At 35.8% G+C, this 16,936-nt stretch overlaps 1 protein-coding gene and 1 pseudogene across 1 annotated transcript in view; both read left to right on the forward strand.

Moving 5' to 3' along the window:
- LOC102870185 (zinc finger protein 280D-like) overlaps positions 1–9,499 on the forward strand; it is a 124,209-nt gene extending 114,710 nt beyond the window's left edge. Inside the window, 3 exon segments of the mRNA XM_006894532.1 lie at positions 5,633–5,688; positions 8,804–9,341; positions 9,344–9,499. Coding sequence (XP_006894594.1) covers positions 5,633–5,688; positions 8,804–9,341; positions 9,344–9,499 — 750 coding nt within the window.
- A 4,761-nt stretch (positions 9,500–14,260) lies between these two features.
- Positions 14,261–15,451, forward strand: LOC102855671 (annotated as a pseudogene).
- The last annotated feature ends 1,485 nt before the right edge of the window (positions 15,452–16,936 follow it).

A 16,936-nucleotide genomic window follows, 5' to 3' on the forward strand; every position in this document is an offset into this window, starting at 1 on the left:
CTGTTCATTGCTGCATGCCTCCAAGTGTAAAGCTCTTCAAGCAATAGGCCAAAATGAATCCATTTGTATCTTAAACCATTTTCATCTTAACAATTTAATCTTAAAACATTTTATCTTAAACCATTAAGTGTATCTTGGCTTTGCTTTTCTGGTCTCTGATGTTTAGCCGAAAAAAATAACTCCCTTGCGCTGAATCTCTCTCAGGGAATTAATATAATGTTAGATTTCCCTCACAGAATGACCATTCAGTCCTTTACCCCTTTTTCTCCTTCCTCTCATTTGCCACTTATTTTCACCCAGACGTTTCTACCTTAGGAAGAGACATCAGCTTCATCCACTGATGCCAGTTGAAATTGCAGAGAGCAAGACCAGTCTGACAGGTGCTTCTGCTTTAGTCCATTCCCATTCATGTTGAGTAGGGTTACATAGGTACAACAGCAGTGGACTCTCTCAGCCACTAGACCAGACAGTAGTAGTCACCATTAACTCTACTTTTATAAGATGGAGTGAAGGTACAGTCTAACCCATCAGACCCTTTGGATTTCGTGATACAAATTTAAGGATTATTGAACCATTCCTATTTCTTGTACATGTAATGCTTCCCTGGATCTTGGATTGCAACATCAGGCAAGAAAAAAACAATTTCAAGTCATGTGGGGTAGAACTGTATATTAGCACCAGCATTTTCCCCTTCTCCCTCTGCTATAGATAACTCTGAGAAACATTCTTCTGGGTCACTGCCTACCACGTGACCTGAGGCCATATGTGCATATATGGGCAAAATGGCCTGGTAGAGGAGAATAAACCTTCTTGGGGCTTCTGGACATGGTAGCCCAATGTATTGTAATCCTCAAACTTATTTATAAATTCTTGAAGGTTCCTAAAATGGTATTAAAAGGATATGGAAATGCAGTTATTAATGGGACTAAAGGGTAAATCTAGATGAGAATTAAAAAATGTAAACAGATGATATATGAAGTAGTTGCCTCTCTTTATCTAAATGTATTATTGGCATCATGGATATTATGATAATATGTCTAATTGGGAGCACTCTTTCTACCAGATATTATAAAACTCAGGGCATGTAAGTCAAGCAAGTGTTGACTGGACATGGAACTGTTAGAATTGCTTAAGCCCACTCAGGTTATTAATTTAAAGAAATGTAGGATACTAAGTGGACAAAAAAAAGAAATAATCAAAGACATGCTAAAGGCTATGATGTTGGCCCTGATAAATTTTCTGTATAATAACCCTATATGACCTGAAACAAAGGCACGTGGCTGGCTCATGAAGTTAACTGTAGATTGCTGAGTCCTAAATAAAGTAGTACCACTTACGGATTCAACAGTCTCAGATATGGTATCACTGGTGCAGATGATAAAGCAGACCAGAAAGACTGGAACAAAGTGATAGATCTTGCAAATGCGCTTTTTTTTTTTAAAATCTCCATTCCAGTCTCAGAAAAGAGTCAGCCAGTTTGCTTTTGCATGAAAAGGATCTCAGCTTACCTTTACAGTCTTACCACTAGATTATTTTTAATGCCATAGTCTAGTGCTGCAGCCTGGTTAGAAGAGACTTGAACTTGGTCCACATATCCAGTGTTAATTATATATTACAATGATGCTATTTGTTACTATCAAACACTGAAGAACAGACTACGATGATTTGAAAACTGGGCGTGTCCACATGATCTACAGTGATAGGTTGACAAATCTACCAAAAATCTAGGGCTCTGCCCAAATAGTAAAATTCTTGGGAACAACCTAGGCAGGAGCCACCCTGTGATATTCCACAGGCAACCAAAACAAGCTGCTGTCACTACCTACTCCCAAGACCATAAAGGAGGCCTAAAGTTTGATTAGTCTACTTGGATTTGTAGTTCTCACTTCTGACACCAACTGCATTCATAATTTTTTCTGCCAAGATTAGTAGCAGACCAGTTATAAGAAGTACACAGTTAACAATATCCCAGATGTTGGATTTGCTGTGTAATTCCATGACTTCTGACATCAACAGTCCCTCCTTTGTTCTGTTCCCTCACTCTTCTATGTCCCTTGGGTTTATCAGTTTACTGGAAGGTCTCATGAGAGACTCAGACCCATCAGGGGAATGGCTCACATGATTGTAGGTATGCAGGCCAGTTTTACAGAGACTGGTAGCATTGTAGACTGTCAGTGGTCGTACAGCTAGAGAGCAGGAATCTCAAAAAGAGAGAGCTAGCATTTAGCTCTCATGGCTTATATAAGCCTTTAGTAGAGTGGGCTTATATCCAGTCCTAATCCTATCCCTTAATGCAATAAATACTTCAGCACAAAATAAATAATTAATGGCTAGAAAAAGTAATTTTGAATAATAAACCTTTGACAACCCAGTAATTTTAAGGGTTTATACCTTCAGTTGGTAATAGTATGAATATGATGTGTCTAATTTAAAAAACCTATCTTCTAGGTCCCAAATTATTTGGAACATGTTTTTCCAGAGCTTACTTTTTACTTATATTTTATTACTGGAAAAGAAATTAATGTCAGTTGTTTCCCTGAGGTTGATAAATACACCTTGTTAATTTCCAAGAAAATTTTATCAGATACTTAAGTTTAAATATCTGTGTTTTTTCTTTAAAATAAAAATTATATTCCATGGGAAAAGGGTAAAGTCATCTTCAGAACTTCATCACTCATATGCCAAAGAAGTGCTTTATTCATACTTCCTATTTCATTACACAAAATAAAAAGACAGACTCAAAGAGATTGGGATTTAATCAAGTTAGTTTTACTGCTTACATACAGTGATAAAATGATTAATACCAGTATTACTTGCCTTCATTCATGCTGTTATGTGCCATCAAGTATGACGCATAGCAAACCTGTGTACAATAGTTCTGAACCCTGCCCTATCCTTGAGCTAGTCTCACTGATTCCAGCACACCTAATTCCATTGCCCTAGTTACCGTGTCACTGCATCTTCTCCGGAGTTTTCTCCTTCACTTTCCCTCCACCCTTTTAAAAGTGATATCCTTCTCCAAAAACTGGTCCCTCATGGCCATGTGGCTAAAGTATGTGAAACAGAGTTTCAGAATCCTTGCCTCCAGGGAGAAACTTGGTTTCACACTCTCTAAGACAGACTTATTTGTTCTGGCGGTCCATGGTTCAATACTCTTCTCCAGCACTCCAACTCAAAAGCATCAATTCTTCTTCTGTTATCTTTGGTCATTGTCCAGTTCTCTGATGCATAGCAAGTAACTGCGAAGACCATGGCCTAGACCGTGGCACACCTTAATCTCTAGACTAACATCATTGCTCTTTGGCCCTTTGAAGAGGTCTCTTACAGCACATTTCCCCAGTTCATCTTTTGATTTCCTGACTTGCTGGTGCCAAGACTGTTGACTGTGGAGCTGAGCAAGCTGAAATTGTTAACAACCTCAATCTCTTCTCCATCCATTATGATGCTTTCAGTTGGCCCAGTGGTGAGAATCTTTGTCTTCTCGATGTTAAATTTCAAGTCATAATGATGACTACAGTCCTTAACCTTCTGCAGCAAATACTCCAGGTCCTTCTCAGCTTCAGCAAGCAAGGGTTTGTCATCTGCAGAACACAGGTTGTTGATGAGCCTTTCTCCAGTCCTGATGCGACACTCCTCCTCATAAAGTTCATTCTCCCAAATTATCTGTTCTGATTGAAAAGATTAAGACGGAACCTTTTCAGATTGAAAAGGTATGGAGACAGGATGCATCCCTGACCAGTCCCTTCCTAATTTTGAACTGTGCTGAGGTACCAGCATTTTTGCACCACTAGTTTTGACCTTGCATATTTCCTGAAAGTGACTGAGAACTTTCCAAGTATCTCTTAATCACCATTTGAAAATCGCTAACATGGTCTTTAAAATGAAGATTGCTCCTTAGAATTATGCATTGTACACACTTACAAAATCTTCATGAGAATTGTTTAGGCTTTCTTGTAGAGAAAAAAGATGCTGGTTATTTATGGAGGATCTCTTCTGAATCATGAGAAATCTTTTTGTTTAGTTTATAATATCCCTGAAAGAGTAACTGTCCAAATTCTAGCTGGAGGAGATGGAATAAGAGTAATTCTTCTGATTTCTGGCATTCTGTTAGTCCAGCAAGGAGAATCGCTTTATTAATTATATAACTTTTACTAAATCTTTGTTTTATCTCAATACTTGACTAGTATACTTTGCTGTGCTTGATATTCCAAGTCTAAACCTTTTCTGATTCAAATGGTTAATCTCTAACCCCTGTGATAGGAAAAAGAATAGGTAATGTGTGAGTGGGGAGACAAAATTATTTGGATTTCCTAGCATTTCTTTGCTTCATTTTTAAATTATTGTGTATTGAATATTTTACTGAGTTCACAGGTTTCTGAGGTTGTTTGGGCAAATTGACACTTAATTTCTCTACTGATGATATTTTGTGTCCCTTCATTCACATTACTAAGACTATTACTATACTCCAGCATCTTTCTGTCTTTGTTGCAGTCTTTTTGGATATTAGTCAGCTTTGATGTCTTTATTCTTTATAAATGAAAAGCTCTATTCCTTTGTCCCTATTTTAGCAGAGTTTTAGGAGGATGAGGAGATAAATATATCATTTGCCACAATCAATTTTCATGTGCCTGAGGCAATCAACAGTAGTAAGTAGGCCTAGATTTTAATCTTCATTCTACCAGTAATTGGACTACTCCATCTAATTTCTTCCTAAAGTCAGGACTTTTTTTTCTATCTAAAATACCTAGTATAGAGTTTTAACATCTTACTCATCATATGTGCCAATAATTTGTAATTGAGAGGTTGTCGTCCAACTTACTGGGATTTTATGACACCTTCCCCCCCCATACATTTGGAAAAACAAAAGATTTAATTTTTAAACATATTTTATGTCTAATTATGATACCCACATTGTAACTACTCTCATCTTGCACATCTTTGTAAGTAACTGCTTTTTTACCTCATTTGGAAACTTTATGGTATTCTAGAATCCTTACAGATTTTTAAAAAAGAACTCTGAATGTCTTGAGTAGTAAAGATAATATTATACTATATATTAAAGTCTATGAAATGGTTTTTCCTTTCTTTGGTATATTGTTTGTTGTTGTTGTTGTTAGGTGCCATCAAGTCACCTATGACTCATAGCAACCCTATGTACAACAGCCCTAAACTCTGCCCTATCCTGTGCCAATCTCACCATCTCCAACACACCTACCCCCATTACCCCAGTCACTGAATAAATCCACCTCATAGAGGGCCTTCCCCTCCTGGGCTGTCCCTCTACCCTCCCAAGCATGACGTCCCTCTCCAAGGATCGGTCCCTCCTTACAACGTGTCCAAAGTATGTCAGACAAAGCTTCAAAATCCTTGCCCCCAGGGAGCAGCTTGGCTTCACCCTTTCCAGGACAAACCTGTTTGTCTTCCTAGCAGTCCACGGTATATTCAATACTCTTCTCCAGCACCACAGCTCAAAGGCATCAATTCTCCTTCTATCATCCCTAGTCATTGTCCAGCTCTCTGATGCATAGGAAGTGATTAAAATCTCTTTTATCCAGAAGGGTTAATATAATAAAAACTGTTTTCTTGATGCTTATTTGTGAATATAAATGAAAATTGTTAATAATAATTTCAGGAAATTTCAAGACCCAGCATGGCTGAAGAAGAAAAAGAAATATCAGAACTGGAAAGGTAATATATAAGAAAAACTGAATATCTTGACGTTTATAAAAAGAATTTGAACTTAGTTATTTTACATGAAAGTAAAATTTTAACTTAAAATTAACAAAAATACACTTTAGAGCTTTAGTTTTTCAGTTTTCATTCATTAGAGTATATAAAGGGAACTCTGGTGACCTAGTTAAAAGGAGTTGCACTGCCATCCCAAAGGCAGATGGTTTGAATCCGCCAGCTGCTCCTCAGGTGAATGATGGGCAGTCTTCTCTTGTGCAGTTTATAGCCTCCGGAAAACCTACAGAAGAGTCAACTATGAGTCCATTCTGGCTTGGCAGTAATGAGTAGTTGTACCAGAGTACATGTCATTAGTTTTTAAATTTTCAAAATTTACTTGCTAGTATGCAAAATGTAACTAAATTGTAGTTGTCTATTAAATTAATTATTTACAGGATGTATCAATGAAACAATTATTACAAATGATCAGTCTCTTTGGTTATTTCCATGTAAATTTAGAAAGCAAACTGATTTTCCATTCAACTATTTATGTACATTCCATTTTTTTACATTAGTTGCAATATCCATAACATAATCACATTATTCCTGCTTCTACCCTGTGAATCCTGTTTCCATTACTCATTCTTTCCTACCTCTTCCTACACTGAAAGTTCTATCCCTGGGCAGATGTTAATTTCTGATCTTACATGGTTGATCTTTCTAAGGAGTGAATGCCTCCATGGCTTTAAGGTTCATGTTCACCATATACACCTGTGTAATATTTGGCTGCATTTAAGTCTAAAGGGGATTTTTTAGGCCTGAAGTTTTATTTTAGGCTTGAAGGATAACTATAGGCCAAATGGGTAATTGTAACGTATTTAATTTTTTTTTCTCCTCATAATAACAGAACTAATTCTGACATGGTCTCTCAACTTGAATATTTTCCAACTCAAGGATTGATTTTTTAAAAAGTTGTAACAGAACATTGAGGAACACAGATATTTCATAACTCACTTTAACAAAAGAGAAACACTACTTTTATTCCAGATAATCTTGTCTTTTAAGTAATTTCTTTTTTCCTCATCTTTATAGAATTAATCTATTGCACTAAAAAAGGAAGTTCTGGATTTAGGATTTATGCATTTTCTCAGACATTACCATTAAGGTAGTCTACGGAGCATTTTTTGTTTGGAGGGGAAAACATGAAAATTCCACCAAGGAATTTAAAAAGCAATCAAGTTCCTCTATATTATTCAACTTTTTTTTTGAAAGTGTAACTAATCCAATAAAAAATATCTTAACAGAGATAAAAATGATAAATTTGAAATGAAGAAAAAATTTCAATTTTTGACTTATGACATAATTTATTATAAGATTCAAGAAAAATGAGTTAACACAGTTACTCATTTTTTCTTTTTTTATTTTTTTTACAGTTACTCATTTTTTAAAGTATTAATTCAAATAACTTTGTTTAAAAACCAGTAACGTACAGTTATAAAATATGTTGGGCAAAGCAATTCACAATAGTAACAAAAATGAGAGAAAATGTGCAGGATCTAAATGAAGAAAAGCAAAAAAATTTTTTTTTTTTTACAATTTCTGCCATGTGATTAATATTCCCTGAAAACCTGCTAGAAGATCAGCTATGAGTTGGTTCCAACTCCACAGAGCACAACAACAATAAAGAAAATGAATGCACCTGAATTAATGATGACATCAATGAAAAGCAAAAATTTATTGAAATAAACAGTGTAGTAATAACTTGAATGACAGACGATTTTCCAAATTACAGATATTTTGGCTGTTCAAGATCCTAAATGAGGTTTGATTTGGAAATGGAAAGTTAAACTTCCTATTTTTCAATTTATTAATATATATTTAATCTTTTTTTTGCTGAGTATTTAAGTTATTTCTGTAGTCATTATTTTAAACTTCTTAGTAAGCATCTTGGTGGTTCAAATATCTTTTACATTTTTTAAAAAACAGATTTGTAGAGAAGAGAAGAATGTGGTGATTTGCTCTATTAAGCAAAAAGTGCATTGTTAATCTATAATTATTCAGATTGTGTGGTACTGAGTCAAGAATAATCTAAAGACAGGTCAATAAAACAGAATAAAGAAAGTGATCTTATAAATATAAAGACTTCCTAACATATGACTATTTGATAATGTTGCTAGAGTATCTGGGCAATTCATTAGCAAAAATGAAATTACAAATTTATCAAATATAAAGTATGTAATTATTTCATTTCCTTTTAACAATATTAGAATGCTGAATCTAGCTAAGAGACTGGAGATCCTCTTAAATTTGTGTCCAGTGTTTTATGATTCAAGAGCTAGGGTCGGTTTGAATTCACTTGGTGGCCACTATAGTGGTAAGGAGTTGCACCACTGACCTAAAAGCACATGGTTTGAATCCACCAGCTGCTCTGCAGGAGAAGGATGGGTATTGTCCTCCCATGTGATTTGCAGCCTCTGAAACCTGCCAGAGGGTCAACTGTGAGTTGGTTCCACCTAGATGGCACATAACAACCATGGTGTCTGTCAACATATATTCACACAGAACACACATACACATACATAAATACATTGGTATTTTTATTAATGCGTTTTTACCGTCAGCCATGTGTCTGTGCACTGTACTGCAAATGCTTATCTAGCTGTATGTTCACATATATTTAAGGCATGCATGATTTGACTCTTGGGTTTTATTGTTAGGCTGTTAATGATCAGGGAATGTTTGTGGGAATGCTTTATGGTTTGCATAATAAATGACATTCTAAGTGTGAAAGTAATATATAAATAAAAAATATGAAAAAGAAATTCTTTCCAAATATATTACATATAGAAAGTTCTCTTAAAAATTATAAGAACACTCATATGTTTTAAACAATCAAGATATATAATGAAAAACATCATCAGGACTGAAACTGGTTAATAGTCTCCAGGAAAAAGGTTGACTTTTACGAGATGAGTCTTTGGCATTTTTTACCTCAAGTTATAGTGCTGTCATGAGAAAGGTGTAGACCTTAGGTACATATGTTTGTTTTTTGTAGGCAAATCCTTGACTACCAAGCAAGTCTACCTTTTGTTGTATTAAGATGGAATAGTAATAAGTAATTTTATTTTTTTTCCAGTAAACAAGATATTACTTCAACTGAGGAAGAAAAAAATGGATGTGATGCAAATTCATTTGAAGACTCACCAGTAACAAAAAGTGAAGAAAGTATAAAAGTTTCACCTAAGGAAAATGATACCTGTCTTGCAGACGAAGAAGCTGAAGAAACTGACTCAAAGAAAATCTTCAGTTGTGATGAAAATATTGGTGAAGAAAAGGTAGATAAGGAAGAACAGTTAGAACTTGTTTGTCAGGAAACAGAGTTGAAGATGTGCCAAAGTTCTGAAACCGTAATACCATGTGATCAGATCAAAGATGACAACTCTAGTGAAGCAAAAGTTTCTTCTAAGAATATTAAGGATTTGCGGTTGACATCAGGTGATGTTAGCATTGATCAGTTTTTGAGAAAAAGAGATGAACCTGAATCGGCCAGTTCTGATGTTAGTGAGCAAGGCAGTGTTCATTTGGAACCTTTGACTCCATCAGAGGTACTTGAGTATGAAGCCACAGAAATCTTTCAAAAAGGTAGTGGTGAATCCTCAGCCAACACTGATGAAGTGTAGAGTCTGATCAAACAGATGATGTTCCTAGAGGAAATAGTCCTAATACAAGAAAGACAACAGTAGGCCTGGCAGACAAAAAAAGAAAGGAGCTAAAATTAATTTGTTCTAAGTTTTTGTTTCGCTGTGGTAAGAATGCTCTGGAACAGTGCTAGCAGGTGAGCTCAGTGGTGAGTGTAGAGTTCAGAAATAAAAAAAATTTGAGGGAGTTCATTTATATATTTTAACTGTATGTTGAGCCTAGGTTATTAAGTCTATCAGTTCACCCATTATAGCACAATTAGTATGTCTAAGTTTAGTTTTGTCTTTTAATTAATAAGCTTTTATGAAGGTTAAACTTAAAAGTGAAAAGTCTTACTTTAGCAATTTCAAGAAAACATTGAATTAATTGAATTATAAGAGTAAATTCAGAAAGCTTTAGAAACTTCTATATGTCTGAAGTAAAATTCTTCATCAGTTATATACCCTTTTTGGTTAATTTAAAGGAGATTCAGAAAGAGACCTTTTGGGAATAATTTATCAATAGTAATATTGGATTGGCATTGTTAACAAAGGCTTTATATTGAGCATAATACTGGTACATGGAGCATGCTTAGAGTGCAGTTTTTATTTAATGAGAATTTGGGTGATCCATAAACTTAATTTGGATTTAATAATAACATTCCAGACTTGTCTAAAGCATGTAAACAGAATATTTTAATCTCTGTACCTCTATATAATTGTTAGCCTGCCAGGCTCTAAGCTTACCTTATTTAAACTTTCAGTGAAAGTGAATTATAAAAATAAAAATTTCTATTTGTGTTTTTTTGATCAGTGTAAGTTGTGCAGAAATTCCTAAACATACTCATAAATCCATTGTTGAAACTACTATATACATTATGCTTTTAACCTGGTTTTAATGCTCTTCATTGTAAGTACACCCATAAATATGATCTGGAAGCCAAACCAAAGTGTGGTATAAGGTAAAAACTGTAAAGCAGTAAACTGAAAACATGTCCTGATATAAATTCAGCCATGTTTAAGTGACTTTTAATTGTAAATAGGAATTTCAAGTGGGACCTAAAGCAGTGATGTAAATTTGATTTTGCGAGTTTAGAGTAATTTATCTATAAGATGGCTAAATTCTGGGTTTTTTTATCTTCTAGCATAATAGATATAGAAATGAATAAGGTGAATAAAATAGTTTGCTTTGAAGTACTAATAAGCTTTTATTTAAAGTTCTGCATTTTTCTTAAAATACGCTTTGAATTCTTTAATTTGTTTCATTGAATGTTAAATGTTTTAGACAGCTTTCAAAATTCTGCTGTAAATAGAGTAGATTTTGAGTAAATATTTGCAATAAAAATATGTCTCAGTAATTTGTGTTTCACATAATTACTTGAGTCAAATTACCTTTGGCGCCTTTAGAAACTGTATACTTATTCTAAGAAATGTTAAAGACAATGGTGGGGTTTTATTCTATGGTCTTTAACTGATATATGGTTTATTTCCAATTATGACTTAAAATTCAGCGAAATACTGATATTTATAGCAAATAGATTTGCCTTATAAATTCTTTTACTTCAAGCAAAATATAATTTACAGTTTTCTATCTGATAAGCAACTTAAAAAGGCTAAATAGGCAACATATATTATTGAATCAGTTTCTTCAAATTGAATGTCTTCAAATATTTATACCTTAATATTTCTTTCTTGGGCGGTGGTGGTTGTGGTTGTTGTTATTGCTGTTTACCATTGAGTCAGAACCCATAGCAGAGTCTCTGGGTTTTCAGAGGAAGTTTAAGTTCACATGGGAGGAAATTGCCCATCCTTCTCTTGCGGAGAAGCTGATGGATTCGAACCTTATGCCTTTGGGATTGCAGTGCAGCTTTGTCATCACTAGACCACCAGAACTCCCTCTTGGGTAGTAGGGGGCAAATGTTTTCCTGTTTCTTAGTCCCAAGAAAAGATATAGTTAGAGGGACCCATTAGCTAACATCTTGTTGAAACACAAATCTATAGAAGGAGTAATTTTTGGAGTAATTCTAAACCTTGCAAAAACAGGAAACAAAGTTCTCTATATAAGGACAACCCTCTGAATCTCATTCAATTTGTTGTCAAACGTATCACCTTATGCTGTAAAACCTTAGAAAACTTTGTCATGTAGTTTCTAAAAGACACCATAATCTTTTTATAAAAAAAAAATTGTAATTTTTTAAAATGTTTTACTTTTTTTCTGGTTTATTTACAAAGTTCAAACACATTATTTTTCACACTGGATCTTCCTTATTTCCTTCACCCCTTCCACCCATCAAAATGTGTGACCCTACGATTAACCACCCCCCTGTCCATCCTAAGCCCTCTGCTCCCCCACCTTTGGATCCTCGTACATATTCTACATTATGGTTTTATACAGTATTTGTCCTTATAGGACTGAATTCATTCACTTAACATAATGCTCTCCAGTCCCTCCCAAGTTAGATGTAATTTACAAAATCATTGTTCCTGCCTGCTGCATAGTATTCCATTGTACGAATGTACCATAATTTCTCACCCTCGATTTTTGGTTGGACATCTAGTCTGTGTCTATGTTCTTGTGATGGTGAATAACGCTGCTATGAACATTGGTGTACAAGTCTCCTTTTGTGCCTCAGTTCTCATTTTCTCAGTGTATGTTCCAAGCAGTGGAACAGCAGGGTCATATGGAATTTCTATGTTTAGCTTTTTGAGGAAATGTCAAACTGCCTTCTATAGTGGCTGTGTCACTTTACAGTCCCACCAACAATGTGTACGAGATCCTATCTCACCATATCCTCTCCAACATTTATTACTTGCTGTCCTGTTAAACTTTGCCACTGCTATTGGAGTGAGATGGTATCTTATTGTGATTTTGATTTGCATCTCTTTTACTGCCAGTGATTTTGAGCATTTCTTCATGTGTCTGTTTGTCATTCGAATATCTTACTGTGTGAAAATTCTTTCTGTGTAAAAGACACCATAATCTTTTTGAGTTCTTGGCACTTGCTTCTCCAGTCTTCTTAGAGCCTTTCAGAGTGGTGTTATTCAAAGTAGCTGATCAGTGAACTGTTTGTTACCTATCCATTATGACCAAAGGAGCTGGTACCAGGTTGTAAGTCTCTCCTTGAGAAAATTTGGCAATAGAAAAAGAAAAGGTACTTGAACTAATTAATTGTGCTTGGTTGTGTAATTGGTTTATATTCTCACACAATCTCTTATCAGCAGTCAGGATCAAATAATTTGGGTATACAATTCAAATATTTTATAGCAGTGCTTTTAAATTTTAAGTAGTAACTACTGTGAGCGATGTGTTGTTGTTTTTGTGTGCCAAGGAGTTAGAACCAACAATTAGCCAACCCTCCAGCTTTAAGTTATACAGGTGGAGATTGCCGATCATTTCAAACAGATGAGCTGGTGGATTTGAACCACGTGCCCTAAACAGTTACTTAACTTTGCTTTAGAGTGTGGAAGCAAGCACAAACAATAAGTGATTGAATATAAATTTTTTTTATGATAAAAAAAATTCATTATTTAAAAAAAGAGGTCGTTGGCTAGATTGGTCTGCGGACTTTGGTCTGCCTTCTCTACTTTAGAATGCTTAGCCCATATTGATTATGGATATGAAAGCTAGTGAGATAGAGACATCTTAACATTGTTTACAATTTTTTTTTGTAGCCTCTGTTACTTATGTCATTGTTTAACTTCACTACTGATGTTCTGGCTGTTAATGTTCCATTACAATTGTTAACTCTAAAACCAGTTACTTGTACTCAGTTCAAGAGAAAAAGGAATTCTACATGTAAGCACTAAAAAAGGATGACATGTGTTTCATTTTTACTAGATTAACATTGAAAAGTCAAGAGTCCTTGTCATGGAGTCAAAACCAATTCACAGCTAACTCTCCATAGGGTTTTCAGAGGCTGTAAATCACACAAGAGATTAGTCATCTTCTCCCTCAGAGCAGCTGGGGGATTCAAACTGCCTGTTTCTGAGTTGTCAGCACAATTTTCTGCCCACTAAGCAATCAGAACTCCGAATTTATCATTAAGACTTGTTTATTCTCTAGAACAAAAACACTAATTTACCCCTTTCTAAGAATAAGAGAAGCATTTTTCTTTTCTTTTTTGATTGAAACACATCTGGAGATGCATGCAGACAAAGTGAATATAGTCAGGTAGATTTTCAACAGTCATGGCCATACTGAATTTTAATTGAAAATTTTCAAATTAAGAGTTATTTCACTCAGATCATTGTGAAGTATTAAATACATCTGTACAGCAACCATAGCATCATCAAAGAGCTATCATGGGTGAAATTACTTCTACAGTTAGCTAAAGCTACCTTTTCATTATTTGTTAAAAGTGTACTGTACAATCAGCTTCATTGTCTAAAAGAATATACTAACCATAATTTCATCTTCACTGATAATACGGTATATCATCATTTTAAATATTATTTGGCCAAGCTATAAATGCAGTTGTAGCTGTAGATAACAGTGACCTGAATGATTGCTAAGTACTATTCATAGGTGTTACCTTGAAACTTAGTTTTCCTGAAAATGCGTCAGGGACAATCAGGTATCATTTGACTTTTGTAAAAAAAAGAACCAAAAAACCTGGCTGCATTATTAGTATTCACCTCATCCTCTTTTTAAAATTAATTGATCTTCCTAAATTTTAAAATAATACATGCCTTTTCTGGAAAATTTTAAGACTAAAAAGGGTAATTACTCATAATTCCATCATCAGAGAAAATTATCACATTGGCACTCTTTACTAATCCTTTTTCAATAATTACATATCCTAAAATTTTGCATTCCTTAGCCCTTTGCTTCTAAAGCACTTCTAATAGTTTGGCTTTTTAAAATAGTTTTAAGTTGGAGAAGGAGAAGTGGAAGCAGCTGCAAGTGCAACGGCAGGATGAACGCAGATGCAGACCCCGTGGTCAATCTCTCCGCTGCGCGGACCGCCATCGGCTCCTTCAATGGTTCCTTATCTTCTGTTCCTGTCCATAATCTAGCCGGAGCTGTCATCGTAGAAGTCCTGAAGAGGGCCAGTGTGGCTCCAGCTGATGTGTCAGAGGTCATATTTGGACATATTTTAACAGCAGGTTGTGGGCAGAATCCGATACAACAGGCCAGTGTAATGGCTGGAATCCCCTACAGTGTTCCAGCATGGAGCTGCCAGATGATCTGTGGGTCAGGCCTGAAAGCCGTGTGCCTGGCGGCCCAATCAGTGGGGACAGGAGAGTCCAACATTGTGGTTGCAGGAGGCATGGAAAACATGAGGAAGTCTCCTCACATGGTCCACTTGAGAGCAGGAATAAGGATGGGCGAGACTCCTCAATAGCATACTCTGTGATGGGCTCACAGATGCATTTCACAACTATCACATGGGCGTTACAGCTGAAAACATAGCCAAAAAATGGAAAGTCAGTCGGGAGGAACAAGATAAAGTCGCGGTCATGTCCCAGAACAGGACAGAGCATGCTCAGAAAGCTGGCCATTTTGACAAGGAGATTGTACCCGTGTCGGTACCTTCTCAAAAAGGTGTTACTGAAGTTAAGACTGATGAGTTTCCTCGACATGGGAGCAACTTAGAAGACATGTCCAAGCTGAAGCCTCACTTTCTTTCCAATGGGATGGGAACAGTCACTGCAGCTAATGCTTCAGGCATGAATGATGGTGCTGCTGCTGCTGTGGTCATGATGAAGAAGTCAGAAGCTCTTCATTGTGGGCTGAACCCTTTAGCACAGATTGTGTCCTGGTCACAAGCAGGCGTGGATCCTTCCATTATGGGAACAGGACCAATTCCAGCAATAAAGCAAGCTGTTGCAAAAGCAGGTTGGTCACTACAGGATATTGATTATTTGAAATAAACGAAGCCTGTGCAGTCCTCTCTGTTGCAATAGCTAAAGAACTGGGATTAAGCCCAGACAAGATCAACATCCAAGGCAGGGCCATAGCCTTGGGCCATCCCCTGGGAGCATCTGGCTGTCAGATCCTGGTGACCCTGCTCCACACCATGGAGAGAACTGGAGGAACCCGTGGTGTTGCTGCCCTGTGCATAGGGGGTGGGATGGGAATAGCAATGTGTGTTCAGAGAGGATAAAATTATTCTGTTAATTAACCACAAGCTAATCCTGCACGTTACTTTTTGCTAAACTTTATATAACTGAGCTGGAGAACATCCACTACTTTCACAGCAGGCTTTGTGATAACTTTAATGTGCATCTCACATTGTTATAAATAAAAGGACATCAGTCATCAAGGGGAAAAAAAGTTTTTAAGTTTTCATAATGCTTTAAAAACTAGATTTTTAATTGCTCTATATCAATGGTTATAGGGAGTTCTGATGGCCTGGTGGTAAGAAGTGATGCTGCAATCCATAAGGAATATGGTTTGAATCCACCATCTGCTCCACAGGAGAAGGATGAGCAGAATCCTCCCATGCAATTAACTGAAAACCCACTGGAGAGTCAGCTATGGGTCTGTTCTAAGTCAATGACACACAACAACATACCTATCAGTGGTTATCAAACTTCTGGAAATTTTTTAGACCACGGCCATGTTCATTTGTTTACATACTGTTTGTGGTGGCTTTTTCACTGTGACAACAGAATTACACAATAAAACTTGTAAAAGTTGGAACTTGTCAGCAGAAAACCTATTGGAGAAGAACAATTAAAGTCGTTTTCTATTAAAACTATCAATTGAGAGGAGGTACGACTCTATAAGGCAAAAAACTCAAAAACCCTGGGGGAAAAAAGCAGTCCTGTTAACTTCTGAATCTCACAGATTTCACTTTATTTAACAGACTTTATAGCCCACAAACATAACTGATCTGGCACTTTAAGAAATGGTTTGTCAACCCGTCTCTGTATTATTTTTTACATTGGTGTTAGTTGTCATCCAGTGAGCTCTAACTAAACATCTTATGTATCAAACAATAAAGCATTGACTCCATTTCACACCCTCACAATAGCCATTAGGATGTTTGAGTCTATTGTTGCAGCCACTGTGTTTTTTGAGTGGCTTCCAACTTCAGGAATCATTCCAACAGTCTATCAAACTATATTCTGTTGTGATTCATAAGTTTTTCATTGCCTAATTTTCAGAAGATTTCCAGACTTTTTTACTAATCTTAATTTGAAAGCTCTACTAAAACTATTCACGAGGAATGATGTTGTTAATATTTGAATCTTCAGTGGCCTGCTTCCAGCATTGTAGCTACACACAAGCCATCACAGTGTAACAAACTGATAGATGTGTCGAGGATTTTTTACGCAGGTACGTCATATAATTCTTACAGTCATTTTCTAATTCTTACTATTAAAACCACTGTAGTGAAACTTAGGTCCATGTCTGTAATTCTCTTTACTTGTATTCTAAGTACAATTTAATTCAAGAGGGTATTAGTTTCCTGGAACTGCCATAACAAAATACCATAAGGTGACTCGCTTATATTGGAAATACACTCTTTGACAACTCTGAAGGCTGAAAAATCTGAGATCAGTGAGTCAGAATGTTTTTTTAATAATTATATTTTATTAATTTTCATAAACATTTACAGAGTTTTTGGGTTTCCATTCATTCA

The sequence above is a fragment of the Elephantulus edwardii genome, unplaced genomic scaffold (genome assembly GCF_000299155.1).
Source record: "Elephantulus edwardii isolate Elephantulus edwardi_28Jun2011 unplaced genomic scaffold, EleEdw1.0 scaffold00145, whole genome shotgun sequence".
Taxonomy (NCBI): Eukaryota; Metazoa; Chordata; class Mammalia; order Macroscelidea; family Macroscelididae; genus Elephantulus; species Elephantulus edwardii.